At 45.1% G+C, this 19,466-nt stretch overlaps 1 protein-coding gene across 1 annotated transcript in view; it reads right to left on the bottom strand.

Annotated features, from left to right (window-relative positions):
- Positions 1-19,466, bottom strand: part of LOC134338073 (potassium voltage-gated channel subfamily KQT member 4-like) — a 224,352-nt gene that overhangs the window by 20,001 nt on the left and 184,885 nt on the right. The window contains exon 12 of the mRNA XM_063033606.1: positions 3,735-3,866. Within this exon, the coding sequence (XP_062889676.1) occupies positions 3,735-3,866 (132 nt within the window). The remainder of the gene's footprint in view (positions 1-3,734; positions 3,867-19,466) is intronic.

Genomic DNA, 19,466 nt, shown 5'->3' with positions numbered 1-19,466 from the left:
TGCACAACACCCAATCCAGAACAGCTGATCCTCCAGTGGGCTCAGCCACTACAAAGCCACTTTAGAAATTCCCCATCCTAGAATCCAGCACCAACCTGATTTTCCCAGTCTACCTGCATATTGAAATCCCCTATGACTATTGTAACATTGCACTTTTGGCATGCATTTTCTATCTCCTGTCATAATCTGTAGGCCACATCCTTCCTACTGTTCGGGGAGGGGGTGTGGGGGTCTGTATAGAACTCCCATGAGGGTCTTGTTACCCTCGCAGTTCCTCAGCTCTATCCACAATGATTCAACACCTTTCAACTCCATGCCACCTCTTTCTAATGACTTGATTTCATTTTTTACCAGCAGAGCAACACCACCCCCTCTGCCTTCCTGCCTATCCTTTCATTACAATGTGTATCCTTGGACATTAAGCTCCCAGCTATAATCTTCTTTCAGTCATGGTTCAGTGATGCCTACAACATCGTACCTGCCAATTTGTAACTGTGCTGCAAGTTCACCTACATTCAAATCCAACATCTTCAGACCTGTGTTCACCCTTTTTGATTTTGTACGCCTTTCACCTTGCAACCCATCCTGTTGACTGCAATTTTGTCCTATCAACCTCTCATTGCCTCTGTTTGTAAACCAGCTACCCCATCTTCAGCACAATCATCTGCCTTTTCTACAATACTTCTTGCATAGAAATTTTCCTAACTTTGTCTGAGGTCTTAACCAACATCTGCCTCCACAACCTCTCCACTAACTGTTCTGGGACTCTGGCTCCTAACCCCCTGCAACTCTGGTTTAAACCCCACCGTGCAGCATTAACAAACCTTCCCGCTAGGATATTAGTCCCCCTCCAGTTCAGGTGCAAACCATCCCTTTTGTACAGGTCCCACCTTCCCTGGAACAGAGCCCAATGATCCAAAAATCTTATGCCCTCCCTCCTACACCAACTCCTTGGCCATGTATTAAACTGTATAATCTTCCTAGTTCTGGCCTTACTAACATATGGCATGGGTAGCAGTCCTGAGATCACAGCCCTAGAGGTCCTGCCCTTTAACTTAGCACTTAACTCCCTGAACTCCCTATGCAGAACCTTGTCACTCGTCCTACCCATGTCATCGGTACCTACATGGACCACCACTTCTGGCTGTTCACCCACTCACTTAAGAATGCTGAGGACTTAATCTGGACCGTAGCACACAGGAGGCAACATACCATCCTAGAATCTCGTTCTCGCCCACAGACCCTCCTGTTCATTCCCCTAACTAATGAATCCCCTATCGCCACAGTGTGCTTCTTCTCCTCGCTTCCCTTCTGAGTCACAGAGGCAGACCCAGTGCCAGAGACCTGATCACTGTGACTTTCCTCTGTTAGCTCATCCCCCCCACGGTATCCAAAGTGATATCCTGTTATAGAGGGGGATGGCCACAAGGGTGCTCTGCACTGGCTCTTTAAACCCTTCTCCTTCCTGACTGTCATCCAGTTTCCTGTGTCCTGCACCTTGGGTGCAACTACCTCTCTGTATGTCCTATCCATCACCCCTCAGCCTCCCAAATGATCCAGAGTTCACCCAGTTCCAGCTCCAACTCCTTAACGCGGTTTGTTAAGAGCTGCAGCTGGAAGCACTTCCCGCAGTTGTAGTCGTCAGGGCCACTGGACGTCTCCCTGCCTTCCCACATCCTGCAAGAGGAGCATTCCACTATCTCGCCTGGCATCTCTACTATCCTAGCTGAGCAGATATAAAGAAGAGAATGAAAAAAACGAGCTTTTCTTTCCTTTGCTTTCTCTGAGTGAAGCCCCTCTACGCTGAAGAGAGCTTCAAGATCACCACTCTGACTCTGTTCACTCAGAAGACCGCCACTGTGACGATGGCTGCTGTGTATGCCCCTGCCTTCCTTTGATTTGTCCTTGCTGATCGATCCCAAACGCTGGTCAAAGCTCTTTCTCGCTGACCTGACCTGCTGCTGCCTTTCATCCTTGGGCAGTGGACCTAACTGAAGTCTCCTCCTCTCAAAACTTCCAATGTCCGGATTGGCCGCTGGTCCGTGCTGATGTGTCTTTATCCTTTACCCTGTAGACCACTTTGTAAACACACCTATTCAGTTGGCAAGGGTGTTCTTGTTACTTTAAGCTCACCATTCCAGACCGACCTCTCTAACTTTGCCTCCTGCACTGCTCCAGTGACGCCCAGGGTAAACTCAATTAGGCACCTTCCAACAGGGCATTTTGCAGTGCTCAAAACTTAATATGGAATTAAACAGTTTCAGATAACCACTCCCTATATTCCCCAGTCTACAGATCTTTCTATTTTAATCTCTGTTTTCCTCTTCTGTCTTTGCCCATTTTTTAAAGTCATTGTTACCCCGACAACTCCAGTCTGCACCAATCACAGACGTTCCCTCTGTTCTTCCCACCTCAGAACGTGGTTGCCTCCTCACTTTTCCAGTTCTGATGAAGGATCGTTGGCCTCAGACGCTGTCTTACCCTCTCTCCTCATGGACGCTGACCTGCATGGTCTGGTTTCAGATTCTGTGCACTTGGAGTACTCTGCTGCAAATGTGATTCAGTGCACGTGGCAATGGCTTGAGAATGACACGAAGAGTGAATGGCTTCACTGTGATATGGCTTGTTTTGAATCAGTCTTGGACATGTCTTGTGAATTGAGTAAACAGGGGAACAATAAGGCTTTAAATTAAATTGGTGGGAGAGGGAGGGTTCTGGTTCGGGTAATATAGAAAGAAATGATAGTGGATTGTGTAATGATAACCAGAGTTTATCACGATAGGGTGGAACACAGGAACAGGAAAGAGCACAGGGGTATTACAGCCAAAGTAAAGAAACTAGTGAAAATCTCTTCATCTTATTGGCATGAGGAATTTGTAACATGGTGGAAGAACGATGGGATTAGAAATAAATGGATCTAATCTATTAGTCCCCATTACACAGACCATGTTAAAATGTAGCTAAGTCTGGGAAAGAACTATTCCAGGCAAATTAACTTTGAGAAGGTGGAAAGGGAGGCTGGAGGCAGGGGGAGCTCCCCTGATAAAAAAGAAAGAACGAAGGCAAGAAAATAGTGTGATCTTCCGTGAGCAAATCAAGAAATAAAACTGGTCTGTGCAAAGTTAAAGGAAAGCAGGGCACAGAAAACATTAGCAGTCTCCTGCAGGTCTCCAAACAGTGGGAGTAGCACAGGGCATGGTATAAATCAGGGGCTTAGTGGTGCTTGTAACATGTAATACCTGTATTATCTTTGTTAATGTAAATGTATATAGCAATTAAATTTGATAAGGTTCTTATAACATACTGATAGGGAACTTTAAACTTTAATTTGGTGATGGGCAAATCACATCAGCAACAATAGTGTGAGTAGAAGGAAAAATTCATATAGTGTAAAGAAGCTGTTTTGTTTTTACAGCAGTGTTTTGAGGAATTCCTGAGGGAACCGGCTATTTTAGTACAAGTTCTTATGCCTGTATTTAAATCTCTTCAAGACCAAGTCTCCTTATTTTCCAAAACTGCTCTTGACCAGTTCTTTCACATTAAAGGTATTCCAGTAGCCAGAGTCCATGGAGTTGTGGCAGGTTACTGCCTGTGGGACCACCTGTAGTGGTGTAGAAAGGCAATGGAAGGCGAAAACTGCCACCAAAGTGGGACTAGCCCCTGTGCCAAACGAAGCGTGCAAACCAGTTCCCTGAGACCTGAGATGCTGACTCAGAAGGCAACGCTTGACTGACCTGGACTGGAGGCTCTTGATCCGGCCCAACATGTCCAAGTGTCCTGCAGAGTATTGTTCTATCACATCTTTGACATCGTACGGCCGCAAGGTCTCTTTAAATTTCCTCTTTGCTACCAGGAATTTCAGAATCCTAGAGGAGAAGCATGGGAAAAAGCGTTAGGGCAACTCAAACAGCGGATGGATTAATGCCTGCTGCGCAGTGTGAGTTAATGTATAATCCCAACAGAGTAGCCAAGGCTATGAGCCGAGAAGAATTATCTTCACTTGTTCTGAGACAACCCGTTTTCTGTCCTTGTTTCATCCCACAGTCATTCGGTTGTTGACAATAACTCACTCAACATAACTGCTACACCATTATTGAGAGTTTGTGGGAGAATTTGCATGTTTGAATGGAGTGGTGACAGATATCTTTGGTATTATCAGAAGCTAGGGTGCAATACCAGGAAAATACTCTATATTCAATTAATATGGACATATAATCAGAACTAGGAACGAGAGAGAGTTTTTGTACTTTTTATACTGACTGCAAACCACAGGCACGTTCACAACCCATAATGATTTATTTGATCAAGTCGGAGTTAATCATTCACGAAGGTGAAGATAGTTTATTTTATTAGGGCTGTCATTACCATGTTCGTAATTCATAGGTCAAAAGGATGAGGGTGTTTCTAAATCAAATAACCGCAGATGCAGTTGTTCCATTGTTCAAGAACAGCTCTAAGAATAAGTCGAGAAATTATAGGCTGGAGAGCCTGACGTTAGGTGTGGGTAAATTATTGGAAGGTGGAGATGTGATATGTAAGTACTTGGATAGGCAAGGCCTGATTAGAGACAGTTACCATGGCTTTGTGCATAGCAGTTATCTCTAACCAATCATATAGACTTTCTTTAGGATGTTACCAGGAACGACAATGGACCACGTTTACACAGACTTCAGCAAAGCCTTTGGTACATAGGACGAAGGAGTAAATCAGGTTCAACACAGGCTTAGTGGGAGAAGCCAGAGAGCGGGAGTAGATTTTTGACTACAGGTCTATGACCAGTGGTGTGGCACAGGGACTGGCGCTGGTTCTGTTTTTGCTTGGCATCTACATCAATGATCTGAATGATAATGGGAAACTGGATCAGATCTGGGAATATACATCCATAATCCATTGAAAGTGGCACCTCAGGTAGATAGAGTGGTAAGGAGAGCCTTTATAAATCAGAGTATTGAGCACAGGGGCTGGGATGTTGTACAGGATGTTGGTGAGCCCAAATTTGGAATATTATTTGGTTCTGCTCACCTACCTACAGGAAAGGTATCAATAAGATTGAAAGAATAAAGAGAAAATTTACCAGGATGTTGCAGGGACTTGAGGACATGAGTTATGGGGAAGGACTGAATAGGTTAGGATTTTATTCTCTGTAGCGTAGAAGAATGAGGGGAGATTCGATAGAGGTATACAAAATGATGAGGGGTATAGATAGGGTAAATACAAGCAGGCTTTTTCACTGAGGTTGGGTGAGACTAAAACTAGTCATAGGTTAAAGGTGAAAGGTGAAATATTTAAGGGGAACCAGAGGAAGAAACTTCTTCACTCAGAGGGTGGTGAGAGTGTGGAATGAGCTGGTGGATGAGGGTTTGATTTCAATATTTAAGGGAAGTTTGAGTGTCCATGAGGTGGTGTATGGAGGGCTATGGTGGATTGATGGGACTAATCAGATGAGAGTTCAGCACAGACAAGATGGGCCAAATGGCCTGCTTCTGTTCGGCTGCACTCTATGACTCTATAGCTCAATTCTGGGAATCTGAAATGACAACACAAAATGTTGGATGTAATTAAGTGGGTCATGCAGCACCTGTGCAAAGAGAGAAAGAGTTAGTGTTTCCATTGTAGAGAAGGGCTTCAACCTTCAACACTTCCACCCATGTTGCTTGACCCGGTGAATGTTTCCCGCAGTTTCAGGAACGTTTCTTGTGTTGAGGACAGAAGCTGTCTGGTGCACATGCACAGCTGAAGTGGAATTGTGGTGGTTCAGTCCACAGACAGAATGCATAGAAAGAGGCCACATGGGTTAGAATGCGTTGGTCCACTGCATCCCATCTGTCGTACTCCTGTTCACTATCCATGCGTGTTCATGCTTCTCTTTCCCAAGCAATGATTAAATTCCTTGATAAAATAATTTATTTGGCCTGATTTGACACATTTGTGCCGAAACGTACCATTGTCTGGATTAAGAGCTCTTGTGTTTAATCTGCTTTACAAGTTAATGAATGATTTTAAATCTGCACCCTAAGAAGGAACACTATTTCTTCTTGAATTCCCTTTGGAATTGTGATGTGCAATATGGTGACCTTTTGACTCCGGTGTACTGTAAGACCATATAGACGTAGGAGCAGAATTAGGCTGTTTGGCCCATCAAGTCTGCTCTGCCATTCAATCACAGCTGATCCTTTTTTTTCCTGCTCCTCAACCCCATTTCCCGGCCTTCTCCCCGTAATCTTTGACGTCATGTCCAAACAAGAACTCATCAATCTCTACCTTAAATATACCCACCAACCTGGCCTCCACAGCTGCATGTGGCAACAAATTCCACAAATTCACCACCCTCTGCCTAAAGAAATTTCTCCCCATTCCCCTTTTAAAAAAAGGCGCCCTTTATCTTGAGGCTGTGCCCTCTTGTCCTAAATTCTCCCTCCACGGGAAACATCCTTTCCACATCTACACTGTCTAGGACTTTCAACATTCAAAAGGTTTCAATTAGATTCCCCCTCATCCTTCTAAATTCCAGCAAGTACAGACCCAGAGCCATCATGCTCCTCATATGATAACCCTTTCATACCTGGAATCATCCTTGTGAACCTCCTCTGGACCCTCTCCAATGCTAGCACATCTTTTCTAAGATGAGGAGCCCAAAATTGTACACAGTACTCACCAGTGCCTTATAAAGCCTCAGCATCACAACCTTGCTCTTGTACTCTAGACCTCTTGAAATGAGTGAAAACATTGCATTTGCCTTCCTCACCACCGACTCAACCTGCAAATTGAACCTTTAGGATGTTCTGCACAAGGGCTCCAAAGTCCCTTTGCATCTGAGATTTTTGGCTTATCTCCTCGTTTAGAAAATAGTCCACACATTTATTTCTACTACCAAAGTGCATAACCATGCATTTTCTAATATTATATTTCATTTGCCATTTTCTTGCCCATTCTTCTCATCTGTCTAAGTCCTTCAGCATCCTACCCGTTTCCTCAACACTACCTGTCCCTCCACCAATCTTCGTATCATCTGCAGACCTGGCAACAAAGCCATCGATTCCATCATCTAAATCACTTACATACATCATAAAAAGCACAGGTCCCAACCGACCCCTGTGGAACACCGCTAGGCACTGGCAGCCAACCAGACAAGGATCCTTTTATTCCCACTCGCTGCCTCCTACCAATCAGCCAATGCTCTAACCATGTTAGTAACTTTCCTGTAATGCCACGGGCTCTTAACTTGGTAAACAGCCTCTTGTGTGGTACCTTGTCAAAAGCCTTCTGAAAGTCCAATTATACAGCATTCACTGCATCCCCTTTATCTACCCTACTTGTAATCTCCTCAAAGAATTCCAACAGGTTCATTAGGCAGGATTTTTCCTTAAGGAAACTATCTTACCTTGTCCTGAGTCACGAAGTACTCCATCACTTCGTCCTTAACAATTGACTCTTCCCAACCACTGGGGTCAGACTAATTCGTCTATAATTTCCTTTCTGCTGCCTTCCTCCTTTCTTAAAGAGTGGAGTGACATCTGTAATTTTCCTTTCCTCCGGCACCATGCCAGAGTCCAATGATTTCTGAAGGATCATTGCTAATGCCACCACAGTCTCTAACGCTACCTCTTTCAGAACCCAAGGGTGCAGTTCATCTGGTCTGGGTGACTTATTTATCTTTAGGTCTTTCAGCTAAATGGCCAGGTTCGAGTAGGTCAGGCCAATAGCCTGCCTGAGACCTGGGTAAAAGAACCTGGACAAAGGAGATTCCATCAAAACATGATCTCTCATATCACATGAATGTTTATGACATTGAAGAGGCCATTTGGCCTGCAGAGTCTGTGCTGGCTTTCAGAGCAATCCCATCAATCTCATTTCCCCATTTACTTCTCTGTGACCTATCATCCCCCAATGCGCCTCTATCATCTTCTCCAGATCCTCCTCTTACCCATCTACACGAGGGAACATTTTCAATGGCCAACCTAGTCTTTGGGATGTGGCAGGAAACCACCTGGACACAGAGAGAGCGTGCAAACTCCTCACTGCCAACGCTGGAGGCCAGGAATGCACCCGAATAGTTGCATCAGCCATGCATCAATACTACCTGCTGCAGCACCGTACTGCGCACCCACCCACCCCCTGTACCACGCCTGAAGAAGTAAATATGGAAAGGCTTGCAGTTATATACTGACCACACCTTCGATTCACTCCAATATCTTACTGACAAGGGCATCTCCTCAACTGTTGTCATCAGTTTACTACAGGAAGCAGATATCCAGGGTGTACGCAGGAAGTTTTGACAAAGTGACCATGATCAAAGAAGTTGATTTTTGACCCTGTTGAGAATGGAATAAAAACTGGGCAGGATTCCTAATCGTTTGCTTTCTAAACTTGTTTTCATCAGACGGAACATCCACAATCTAACACAATGTTTATTTTTGTTGGGACACGCTGATGAAAATCGAGTGATTCCTGCTGTTGTGATGAAGCTTGTGTTTCAGAATTCCTTGTCTGACACTGCAGCAGTACTTGCAGGAGGGGTGGCTAACTGCTGTACATGAACTTGGACAAGCCGTTGTACAGTGAAGGGCTGGGCTGCACAATTAGAGACATTGACCAATTAATCTCCCAGACAAGCTATGGATTGTGAAGTGTTTAGTTATTTATTGAGATACAGCATGGAACAGGCCATTCGGGCCCTGCAAGCCCCAATTTAACCCAAGCCCAATCATGGGACAATTTAGATTATGAAGACACGCAGTCCTCTTTTATTGTCATTTAGTAATGCATGCATTAAGAAATGATACAATATTTCCTCCGGTGTGATATCACAAAACACAGGACAAACCAAGACTGAAAAAACTGACAAAACCACATAATTATAACATATAGTTACGACAGTGCAACAATACCATAACTTGATGAAGAAGTCCATGAGCACAGTAAAAGTTCAAAGTCTCTCAAATGTCCCACATCTCACGCAGACGGGAGAAGGAAGAAAAACTCTCCCTGCCATGCCGACCCCAGTCCGACTCTGAGTCATCCAAAAACTTCAAGCTCTGATCAGCTCTCCAACACCAAGTACTGAGCGCCATCTCTGTCCGAACGATTCGACCTCAACCTTGGTCGCCAACAGCAGGCAAAGCCGAGGATTTTGAGGCCTACCCTCCGAAAGATTCCCGACCACGCAGCATATTTACATTGGTAATTTCGCAGGTGACTTACATTGACCAATTAACCTACCAACAAGTACGTCTTTGCTGTGGTCATGTGGTCATGGAGGGAATGTAAAACACCTTACAGGCAGCGGTGGGATTTGAACCCTGGTCACTAGTACTGTAAACCGTTGTGCTAGCCACTACACTACCATGCAAGCAATGAAGGAGATATGTAAGGGGACAATGAAGGCAACGTGTAAGGCTGGTGGTGTCACATTGCTTAAGATCAAACAAGAACTACTGAGTGAGGAGCTGTTGGATAAAGTTCTCAGAGCTATTTCACTTACAGAGATGAACCTGCCATATTGAAGCAGTGTGTAGAAGCAAAAACCAGGTGATGGAAGATTTTTAAAGTATATTTAATCTCCTCAGCTAGTGCATCACTCCATTAAAATAAAAGCAGAAAATGCTCAAAACTCAGCAGGTCAGGCAGCATATGTGGAGAGGGAAATAGACTGAATGTTCCTGTTTAAACACTCCTCCTCAGAACTGATGCAGGATTGGCTACCTGAGATGTGGTCAGTGGACCATTGAGACAGGGGTGGAGGAATGGAAAGATGAACTGGTCACTCACTGTGAGTCATGCTTCGGAGGTAGCAGATGGATGATCCTTGGGATACAGCTGTGTGTGTGGGTGGGGGTCATTTTGTGGTTGGAAGGGTAGAGGGAAAGGGAGAGGTATCCCAATGTCAGTCATAGAGTCATAGAGAGCTACAGCACAGAAACAGGCCCTTCAGCCCATTTAGTTGTTGGTGAGCTGCTAGCCTGCCTAGTCCCATCAACCCGCACCTGGAGCATAGTCCTTCGTACCTCGCCATCCCATGTACTTACCCAAACTTCTCTTAACTGTTGCAATTAAACCCGCATCTATCACTTTTGCTGCAGCTCGTTCCGCACTTACGGTTAGTGAATTGTAGGCACGCTAGTTTGGTGTCAGAAGTGTGGCGACACTTGCCCAGTACAACCCACGCTGATTTGATCTGATACAAACAACGTATTTCGCTGCATGTTTTGATGTACATGTGAGAAATAAAGCCAAACCATTTTAAAAAATCTTCCAATTAACCTACCAGCCTACGTGCCTTTGGGATGTGGGAGGGAAACTGGAGCACCCAAGGAAACGCAGTGGTCAGAGGGAGAATGTGTGAATTCCACGCAGAGGGCAGTGGAGCTGAGGACTGAATACAGGCCACTGATAGTGACTTGATTAGATGATATATGTTGAACATCATATCCTGAAGTGGGGGAAGGAGAACAGCCAGAGGTCATGGTACATATTGATACCAATGACAGGTAGGGAAGGGGGGGAGGTCCTGAAAACAGACTACAGGGAATGAGGGAGGAAGTTGAGAAGCAGGACCTCAAAGATAGTAATCTCAGGATTACTGCCTGTGCCACATGACAGTGAGTATAGGAATAGAATGAGGTGGAGGATAAATGCCTGGCTGAGGGATTGGATCAGGGGGCAGTGATTCAGATTTGTGGATCATTGGGACCTCTTATGGGGCAGGTATGACCTGTGCAAAAAGGATGGGTTACACTTGAATCCGAAGGGGACCAATATCCTGGCAGGGAGGTTTGCTAAGACTGTTGGGGAGAGTTTAAACTAGAATTGCTGGGGTCTGGGAACCGAACTGAAGAGACAGAAGAAGGGATGGTTGGCTCATAAATAGAGAAAGCTTGGAGACAGTGTGTGAGGGAGGATAGTCAGGTGATAGAGAAGGGATGTGCTCAGACTGATGGTTTGAGATGTGTCTATTTTAATGCAAGGAGTATCATGAACAAAGCGGATGAGCTTAGAGCGTGTATCAGTACTTGGAGCTATGACGTTGTGGCCATTACAGAGACTTGGATGGCTCAGGGGCAGGAATGGCTACTGAGAGTGCCAGGCTTTAGATGTTTCAGAAAGAACAGGGAGGGAGGCGAAAGAGGTGGGGGCATGGCACTGTTGATCAGAGATAGTGTCACGGCTGCAGAAAAAGAGGAAGTCATGGAGGGATTGTCTACTGAGTCTCTGTGGGTGGAAATTAGAAATGGAAAGGGGTCAATAACTCTACTGGGTGTTTTTTATAGACCACACAATAGTAACAGGGACATTGAGGAGCAGATAGGGAGACAAATTCTGGAAAGGTGTAATAATAACACGGTTGGCGTGGTGGGAGATTTTAATTTCCCGAATATTGATTGGCATCTACCTCGAGTGAGGAGTTTAGATGGGGTGGAGTTTGTTAGGTGTGTTCAGGAAGGTTTCCTGACACAATATGTAGATAAGCCTACAAGAGGAGAGGCTGTACTTGATCTGGTATTAGGAAATTAACCTGCTCAGGTGTCAGGTCTCTCAGTGGGAGAGCATTTTGGAGATAGTGATCACAATTCTATCTCCTTTGCCATAGCATTGGAGAGGGATAGGAACAGGCAAGTTAGGAAAGCATTTAATTGGAGTAAGGGGAAATATGAAGCTATCAGGCAGGAACTTGGAAGCATAAATTGGGAACAGATTTTCTCAGGGAAATGTACTGCAGAAATGTGGCAAATATTCAGGGGATATTTGAATGGTGTTCTGCATGGGTACGTTCCAATGAGACAGGGAAAGGATGGTAGAGTACAGGAACTGTGGGGTACAAAGGCTGTTGAAAATCTAGTCAAGAAGAAAAGAAAAGCTTACGAAAGGTTTAAAAAACTAGAGATCTAGAAGATTATAAGGCTAGCAGGAAGGAGCTTAAGAAAGAAATTAGGAGAGCCAGAAGGGGCCATGAGAAGGCCTTAATGAGCAGGATTAAGGAAAACCCCAAGGCATTCTACAAGTATGTGAAGAGCAAGAGGATAAGACGTGACAGAATAGGACCAATCAAGTGTGACAGTGGAAAAGTGTGTATGGAACTGGAGGAGACAGCAGAGGTACTTAATGAATACTTTGCTTCCGATTTCACTACGGAAAAGGATCTTGGTGATTGTAGGGATGACTTACAGCTGATTGAAAAGATTGAGCATATAAATATTAAAAAAGAGGATGTGCTAGAGCTTTTGGAAAGCATCAAGTTGGATAAGTCTTCGGGACTGGACGAGATATACCCCAGGCTACTGTGGGAGGTGAGGGAGGATATTGTTGAGCCTCTGGCGATGATCTTTGCATCATCAATGGAGACGGGGGAGGTTCCGGAGGTTTGGTGGGTTGCAGATGCTGTTCCCTGAGAGGTAGGACTCATGAACATTTGGAGAGGCATAATAAGATTAGGAATAGTCAGCATGGTTTTGTCAAAGGCAGGTCGTGCCTTACGAGCTTGATTGATTTTTTTGAGGATGTGACTAAACACATTGATTAAGGTAGAGCAGTAGATGTAGTGTATATGGATTTCAGCAAGGCATTTGATAAGGTATCCCATGCAAGGCTTATTGAGACACAAGGAAGCATGGGATCCAAAGGGACATTGCTTTGTGGATTCAGAATTGGCTTGCCCATAGAAGGCAAAGAGTGGTTGTAGATGGGTCATATTCTACACTACATGGAGGTCAGTGACCAGTGGTGTGCCTCAGGGATCTGTTCTGGGACCTCTACTCTTCGTGATTTTTATAAATGACCTGGATGAGGAAGTAGAGGGATGGGTTAGTAAATTTGCTGATGACACAAAGGTTGGGGGTGTTGTGGATAATGTGGAGGGCTGTCAGAGGTTACAGCGGGACATCAATAGGATCCAAAACTGGGCTGAGAAATGGCAGATGAAGTTCAACCCGGATAGGCATGAGGTGGTTCATTTTGGTAGGTCAAATATGATGGCAGAATATAGTATTAATGGTAAGAGCCTTGGCCGTGTGGAGGATCAGAGGGATCTTGGGGTCCGAGTCCATAGAACGCTCAAAGCTGCTACACAGGTTGACTCTGTGGTTAAGAAGGCAAGTGGTGCATTGGCTTTCATCAACTGTGGGATTGAGTTTAAGAGCCGAGAGGTAATGTTACAGCTACGAGGGGTGATTGATAAGTTCATGGCCTAAGGTAGAAGGAGTCAATTTTAGAAAACCCAGCACATTTATTTTTCAACATAGTCCCCTCCTACATGTACACACTTAGTCCAGCGGTCGTGGAGCATACGGATTCCTTCTTTGTAGAAGTGGTCCACAGCAGGGGTGATTGATAAGTTCGTGGCCTAAGGTAGACGGAGATGAGTTATTAACTTCAAACTTTCTGCATTTTCAGTCAAAGAGATGAACTGCACGTGCATGTTACGAGAGCGTCTTGGACCTCCAGGTGGTCCACAGCAGGGGTGATTGATAAGTTTGTGGCCTAAGGTAGAAGGAGATGAGTTATACAGCTCTCGTTATATGCACGTGCAGTTCAACTCTTTGAGTGAAAATGCAGAAAGTTTGATGTTTCACCTCATCTCCTTCTACCTTAGGCCACAAACTTATCGATCACCCCTGCTGTGGACCACTTTCTGGAGGTCGAAGACTCCGACTTCTACAAAGAAGGGATTCGTATGCTACATGACTGCTGGACTAAGTGTGTAAATATGGGAAAAATAAATGTGCTAGGTTTTCTAAAATTGACTCCTTCTACCCCAGGCCACGAACTTATCAATCACCCCTCGTGTTTAGGGCCCTGGTCAGAACCCACTTGGAGTACTGCGCTCAGTTCTGGTCACCTCACTACAGGAAGGACCTCACTCACTACTCGACCTTTTCTCCCTGGAGAGGGGGACAACGAAGGATGACCTGAATGAGGTGTATAAGATAATGAGAGGGATTGATCGTGTGGATAGTCAGAGGCTTTTTCCTAGGGCTGAAATGGCTAACACGAAGGGCACAGTAGGTACAGAGGAGATGTCAGGGGTAAGTTTTTTACGCAGAGAGTGGTGAGTGTGAGGAATGGGCTTCTGGCGATGGTGGTAGGGGCGGATACGATAGGGTCTTTTAAGAGACTCCTGGATAGGTACATGGAGCTTAGAAAAATGGAGGGCTATGGGTTACCCTAGGTAATTTCTAAAGTACCTACATGTTCGGTACAGCATTGTGGGCTGAAGGGCCTGAATTGTGCTGTAGGTTTTCTATGTTTCTATGTTTCTATGAACAAGGATGCTTTATATTGTAACATCTGAAACAGAATGAAAACAGCAGTGACTTGGTTCATTAAACCTGTTAGCGCAAACACAGAAACCAACAGAAATGTCCTCATTACATACAGTCAGCTCCTCAGGGTGTCTGTACAACACTCCGTGGTCCACTCAGTGCTGAGTGAGACTTGTGTGTCAGGCAGAAATAAAGCAGAACCAGCTTAGGCTGAAAGTGCTTGAAGTAAACAGTATCAGCTTTAGTGGTTATTGCTCAACGATTGGGGAAGAGAGTGCTCAACTTGCAGCTTGAATGAGGGTGTGAAGCAGCTTGTCATGAACAGGTTAATAATCCTTCAGCATCATCCAACATCAGTGATCCAGCAAACTCCAGTAACCCAGCACCTCTGGGCCTTCGGTAGTGCCAGATGTGAAGATTTCCCAGACTACACAGGGAAAGTTAAGAGCGTGAGAGGCGCATGCCCCACAATCTCTCTTTTCTCGCCCTGCTATAGGTGCCAGATTATCAGAGGTTTACATATCACTTCCCACTGCCTCCAATCAGCCACTCTGGACATTCTCCCTCTCCCCTCTCTCCCATCGGGCAGAAGAAACAAAAGCCTGAACGGATGTACCGCCAGGCTCGAGCTCAGCTTTTAGATAGATAGATAGATAGACAGATATACTTTATTATTCCCGAGGGAAATTTGGTTTTGTTGGAAATTGGGTTTCGTTACAGCCGCACCAACCAAGAATAGAGCATAAGTATAGCAATACAAAGCCCCCCAACAATCAAACAACAAATGCAAACTATGCCAGCTGGAAAATAAGTCCAGGACCAGTCTATTGGCTCAGGGTGTCTGACCCTCCACGGGAGGAGCTGCACGTTCGATGGCCACATGGCCTCGCTGTTACCCCGCTGTTATCAGACTATTGAACGTCCCTGAGTACGATGAGATGGGCGGTTGACCTCACAGTCACGGCCGACCCACTGACATTGGATGATGCTGGACAGTCTGATCAGTGGAAGTGTTAATATGCTGCCAGAGGCAGATGAGATAGAAACATTAGGGTGCTCTTTGATGGGTATGTGAATATACAGGGAATGAAAGGAGATGGACCATGTGCAGGGAGAAGGGATGAGTTAACTTGGTGTTCTTATCCTAATTAGTCCAGCGACATAGGGTCTGCTCCTGTGCTGTCCTATTCTACATCCTCTGTTTTATTAGACATGAATACCAAACATACCTTTACTTCACTCTCTTTTACACAGAGCCCACAGCAACATAATAAACATTCCAGGGAACCTGGGAATGTGAAATACACAAGCACGCTGGATCCCAGCTCCAGCCACAAATCCTGAGCCCAGGCGTTCCCGTCGCCAGCTCTGACTTCAACCGCACACTCTGTCTCCAGTCTGGATGATCAGAAACACAAAATACCCTGCAGATGCTGGGGTCAAAGCAACACTCACAACATGCTGGAGGAACTCAGCAGGTCGAGCAGCATCCGTGGAAACGATCAGTCAACGTTTCAGGCTGGAACCCTTCGTCAGGACTGAGGAGGGAATAGGGCCTCTGCGCCTTCCCTCTTCAGTCCTGATGAAGGGTTCCGGCCCGAAACGTTGGATGATCAGAGTTTCACTGGCACTGGTTTCTAAAACATGAAAGTTGTTCAACAACTCAAGCACCTGTGCAGGCCTCACCTTCAACGGGACCCGACTGAAGGTTTTACCTCAGTGACAGTGATCAAGGCTCATCACCATGGATCTAAGTAGAATATATTTTATTTCAATTCACTCATTCATTAATCCTTGCTTGCCTTAGAGTTGCAAGTACTTTGGATGTGTTCTGTAAAGGTTTTCAGAGAGCTTCATAACAATTTTTGCTGTGAGTTAAATTCTCAACGAAAATTTGATGAAATCACTCCAGCTACTTCTATTTACCTCATTACACAATCCGTAATCTTCCCAGGAGAACTGTGTTTGGGATTGAAGCGAACAATGCGGGCACCAAAACGACCAGGTACACAAAACAGATGTCACACAGGGTTTTCTTCTTGGAAGCCGAGCCCAGAACTGTATGCTAACTCTGCATGTTTCAGTTTCCCCCAAAACAATAGCCTTATTTTGTTGGGTGTTCCTGTGGTTTACGTGCTGGGAGGTGTCCTACTGCTCTCTTTATCTGATTTCTAATCCATGGGAGTCTGTATTCAAGTGCCAAGGTTTGAGTGCTGCCAGCTTTATGGAACGACATCGAATGTCTCCCCAGTGTCAAAGTTGCAGCAATGAAACTGTGATATTTAATTGATGGGATGAAATCCACTCATTCTGAGTGGTCAGAATGGCTATCTGTCTGAAATCCCTCAAAGCAGAAGCAATCTATTATCCTAAAACTGCTAAGTCACACTGCAGAGATCTGTAAAAGTTGCATAATGACAAAGGATGAGGGGATTTGTTAGAAGCTGAGACAATTGCCATTTTCTGTATACACTGCACTATCTTTCTCTGGAGTTGTATGATGGGGCAAAGTCATGGGAGTTTTCCTCTATAAAATTCCGTCCATTCTGCATCTAATGCTGCTGTATCCCAGATCGACCTTACTTTGGGAATGTTCGATGGAAAAATGCAGTATTCTGTAAGTATGTCTGAATTCAGTGCTGGATTTTCCATGCTAGTTGGGGGCGGGTGGGAGGGGATGGCTTCTGTACCCTCTCCCTGTCACACCTCGGCTGTAGGGTTGGATTTAGTATGTCACCGCTTGCAGCTCAGCAAAAAGAAATCTCACTCATGAAGGGCAATATCAGCTTTGACAACGTCACTCCACAACCCCGCCAAATGACAGCTCCATGTACTCACTAAGTAGGCAGCACATTGGGAGATCTGCAACCATCACTTCCATCTATCTTCCATCGCCTCCCTCAACCACCTCAACAACTTGCTTGCACATTAAACGTTTTCCAGGTGGGACCACAAACATTGGCTCATAGTGTTCAATGTTGATCGCCCTCCATTCCATATCTCTGCCTCTCCTCCGTCTTTGCCTTGTTCCATCTTCATTACCCTTGGAATGCCACAGAATCTCCTCTCTACCGCCCACCTCAATATCTCCAACCTTTGTCCTGCTACCAAGAAAACTGGAGCACAGGAGTGTAGGAAACAGGATTGGGATGAGGCTCCAGGAAAAGATCACAATCATTCAAGAGTTCAATCAGCAAAGTCTGAAGCAATATACACAAAATGCTGGAGGAACTCAGCAGGCCGGGCAGCATCTATGGAAATGAATGAACAGTCATCATTTTGGCCAAGGCCCTTCCTCGGGACTGGAAAGGAAGGGGGAAGACGCTAGAATAAAATGGTGGGGGGAGGAGAAGGAGGCTCGCTGGAAGGTGATAGGTGATGCCAGGTGGGTAGGAAAGGTAAAGGGTTAGAGAGAAAGAAGAGGGTAGGAGAAAGGAGGAGGGGACCTGGGGGAGGTGAGAAGTAGGTGAGAAGAGGTAAGATAGCAGAATGGAGAATAGAAGAAGAGGTGAGGGGGAAGGAAACATTTTTTTTACCAAAAGGAGAAATCGATATTCATACCATCAGGTTGGAGGCTACCCAGACAGAATATAAGGTGTGGTTTCTCCAACCTGTGGCATAGGAGGTGGCCATGGACCGAAATGTCGGAACAGGAATGGTAATTGGAATTAAAATCACAAAAAGGAGAAAATCTGTGGATGCTGGAAATCCAAGCAACACACACGTTAAAATGTTGGGCCGCTGGGAAGTTCTGCTTTTGGTGGATGGAGCGGAGGTGCACGACGACGTGGTCCCCCAATTTATGATGGGTCTCACCAAAGCAGAGGGGTTGCATCAGGAGCACCAGACACAACAGATGACCCCAGCACACTCACAGGTGAAGTGGTGCAGAAATGAAGATCTTATGGCTCAAAGCTTGATTAAGGGACCTGAGTTTAAGGAGATTTTAGAGATGAAAGAGATACAGACAGAGATGACAAGTTAGGGAGAAAGACCCAGAGTTTAGGGCCAGTTCTTACTGTAATTTATGGTGTATATTATATATTGCCCTGTCCTGCTGCAGCAAAACAACAAATTTTATGTCATATCTCAGCGATATTAAAACTGATAAATTTGCTGATGATACAGCTATTGCCAGAACCTCAGATGGAGATACGAGAACGTACAGGAAAGAGATATATCAGCTTGTTGAGTGGTGTCACACAATAACCTTGCATTCAATGTCAGTAAGACCAAAGAGCTGATTGTGGACTTCAGGAAGGATAAGATGAGGGAACACAAACCAACCTTCATCGAAGGACCTGAAGTGAAGAGAGTAAGCAACTTCAAGTTCCTGGGTGTCAATATCTCTGCGGGTCTATCCTGGGCCCAACATATCAATTCAGCTACACAGAAAGTATGACAGTGGCTATATTTCATCAGGACTTTGAGGAGATTTGGTATGTCACCAGAGACACTCACAAATTTCTACAGATTAACTGGCCGCCTCTCTGCCTGGTATGGCGGGCTACTGCGCAGGTTCGAAATAAGCCAACGTGATTTCTAAGCTCAGTCAGCTCCATCATGGGCACCAGCCTCCATAGTAACCAGGACAAATTCAGGGAGCGATGCCTCAGAAAGGTGGCATCCATCATTAAGGACCCCCATCACCCAGGTCGTGTCTTGTTTTCACTGCTACCATCAGGTAGGAGGTACAGAATCCTGAAGGCACACACTCAGCAATTCATGAACAGCTTCTCCCCTCTGCCATCTGATTTCTGAATAGACATTGAACCATGAATACTACCTCACTCTTTTTTGTTTCAATTTTTGCACTATTTAATATACTGTATATATACTTACTGTAATTCACATTTTTGTAATATTCTATATTGCATTTTACTGTTGCTGCAAAGATAACAAATTTCACAACATCTGCCGATGATACTAAACCTGTTTCTGATTCTGGATTCATGTCACTAAAGAGACCTCAGGAGCTGCAGGTTTGGGGGAGACTACAGACAAAGGGAAGGAGACCAAGGAAAAGATTTCTGAGGCAGTCAATTGCCCAACCAGTCAGCCAGTGACCAAGGAAAGGGAGAGACTGAGTGGATGTGAGGGTCAAGGTGAGCCTAATCTATGGGAGGTGGGAGGTCAGACTAAGGAACAATAAAATATTCACATCCTGACCTGATAAAGGAAGGGCTACAGCACTGGATTAGTAGAGAGGGT

The sequence above is a fragment of the Mobula hypostoma genome, chromosome 26 (genome assembly GCF_963921235.1).
Source record: "Mobula hypostoma chromosome 26, sMobHyp1.1, whole genome shotgun sequence".
Classification (NCBI taxonomy): domain Eukaryota; kingdom Metazoa; phylum Chordata; class Chondrichthyes; order Myliobatiformes; family Myliobatidae; genus Mobula; species Mobula hypostoma.
The sequence above is the reverse complement of the archived record's forward strand: the minus strand, read 5'-3'. Positions and strand labels throughout refer to the sequence as shown.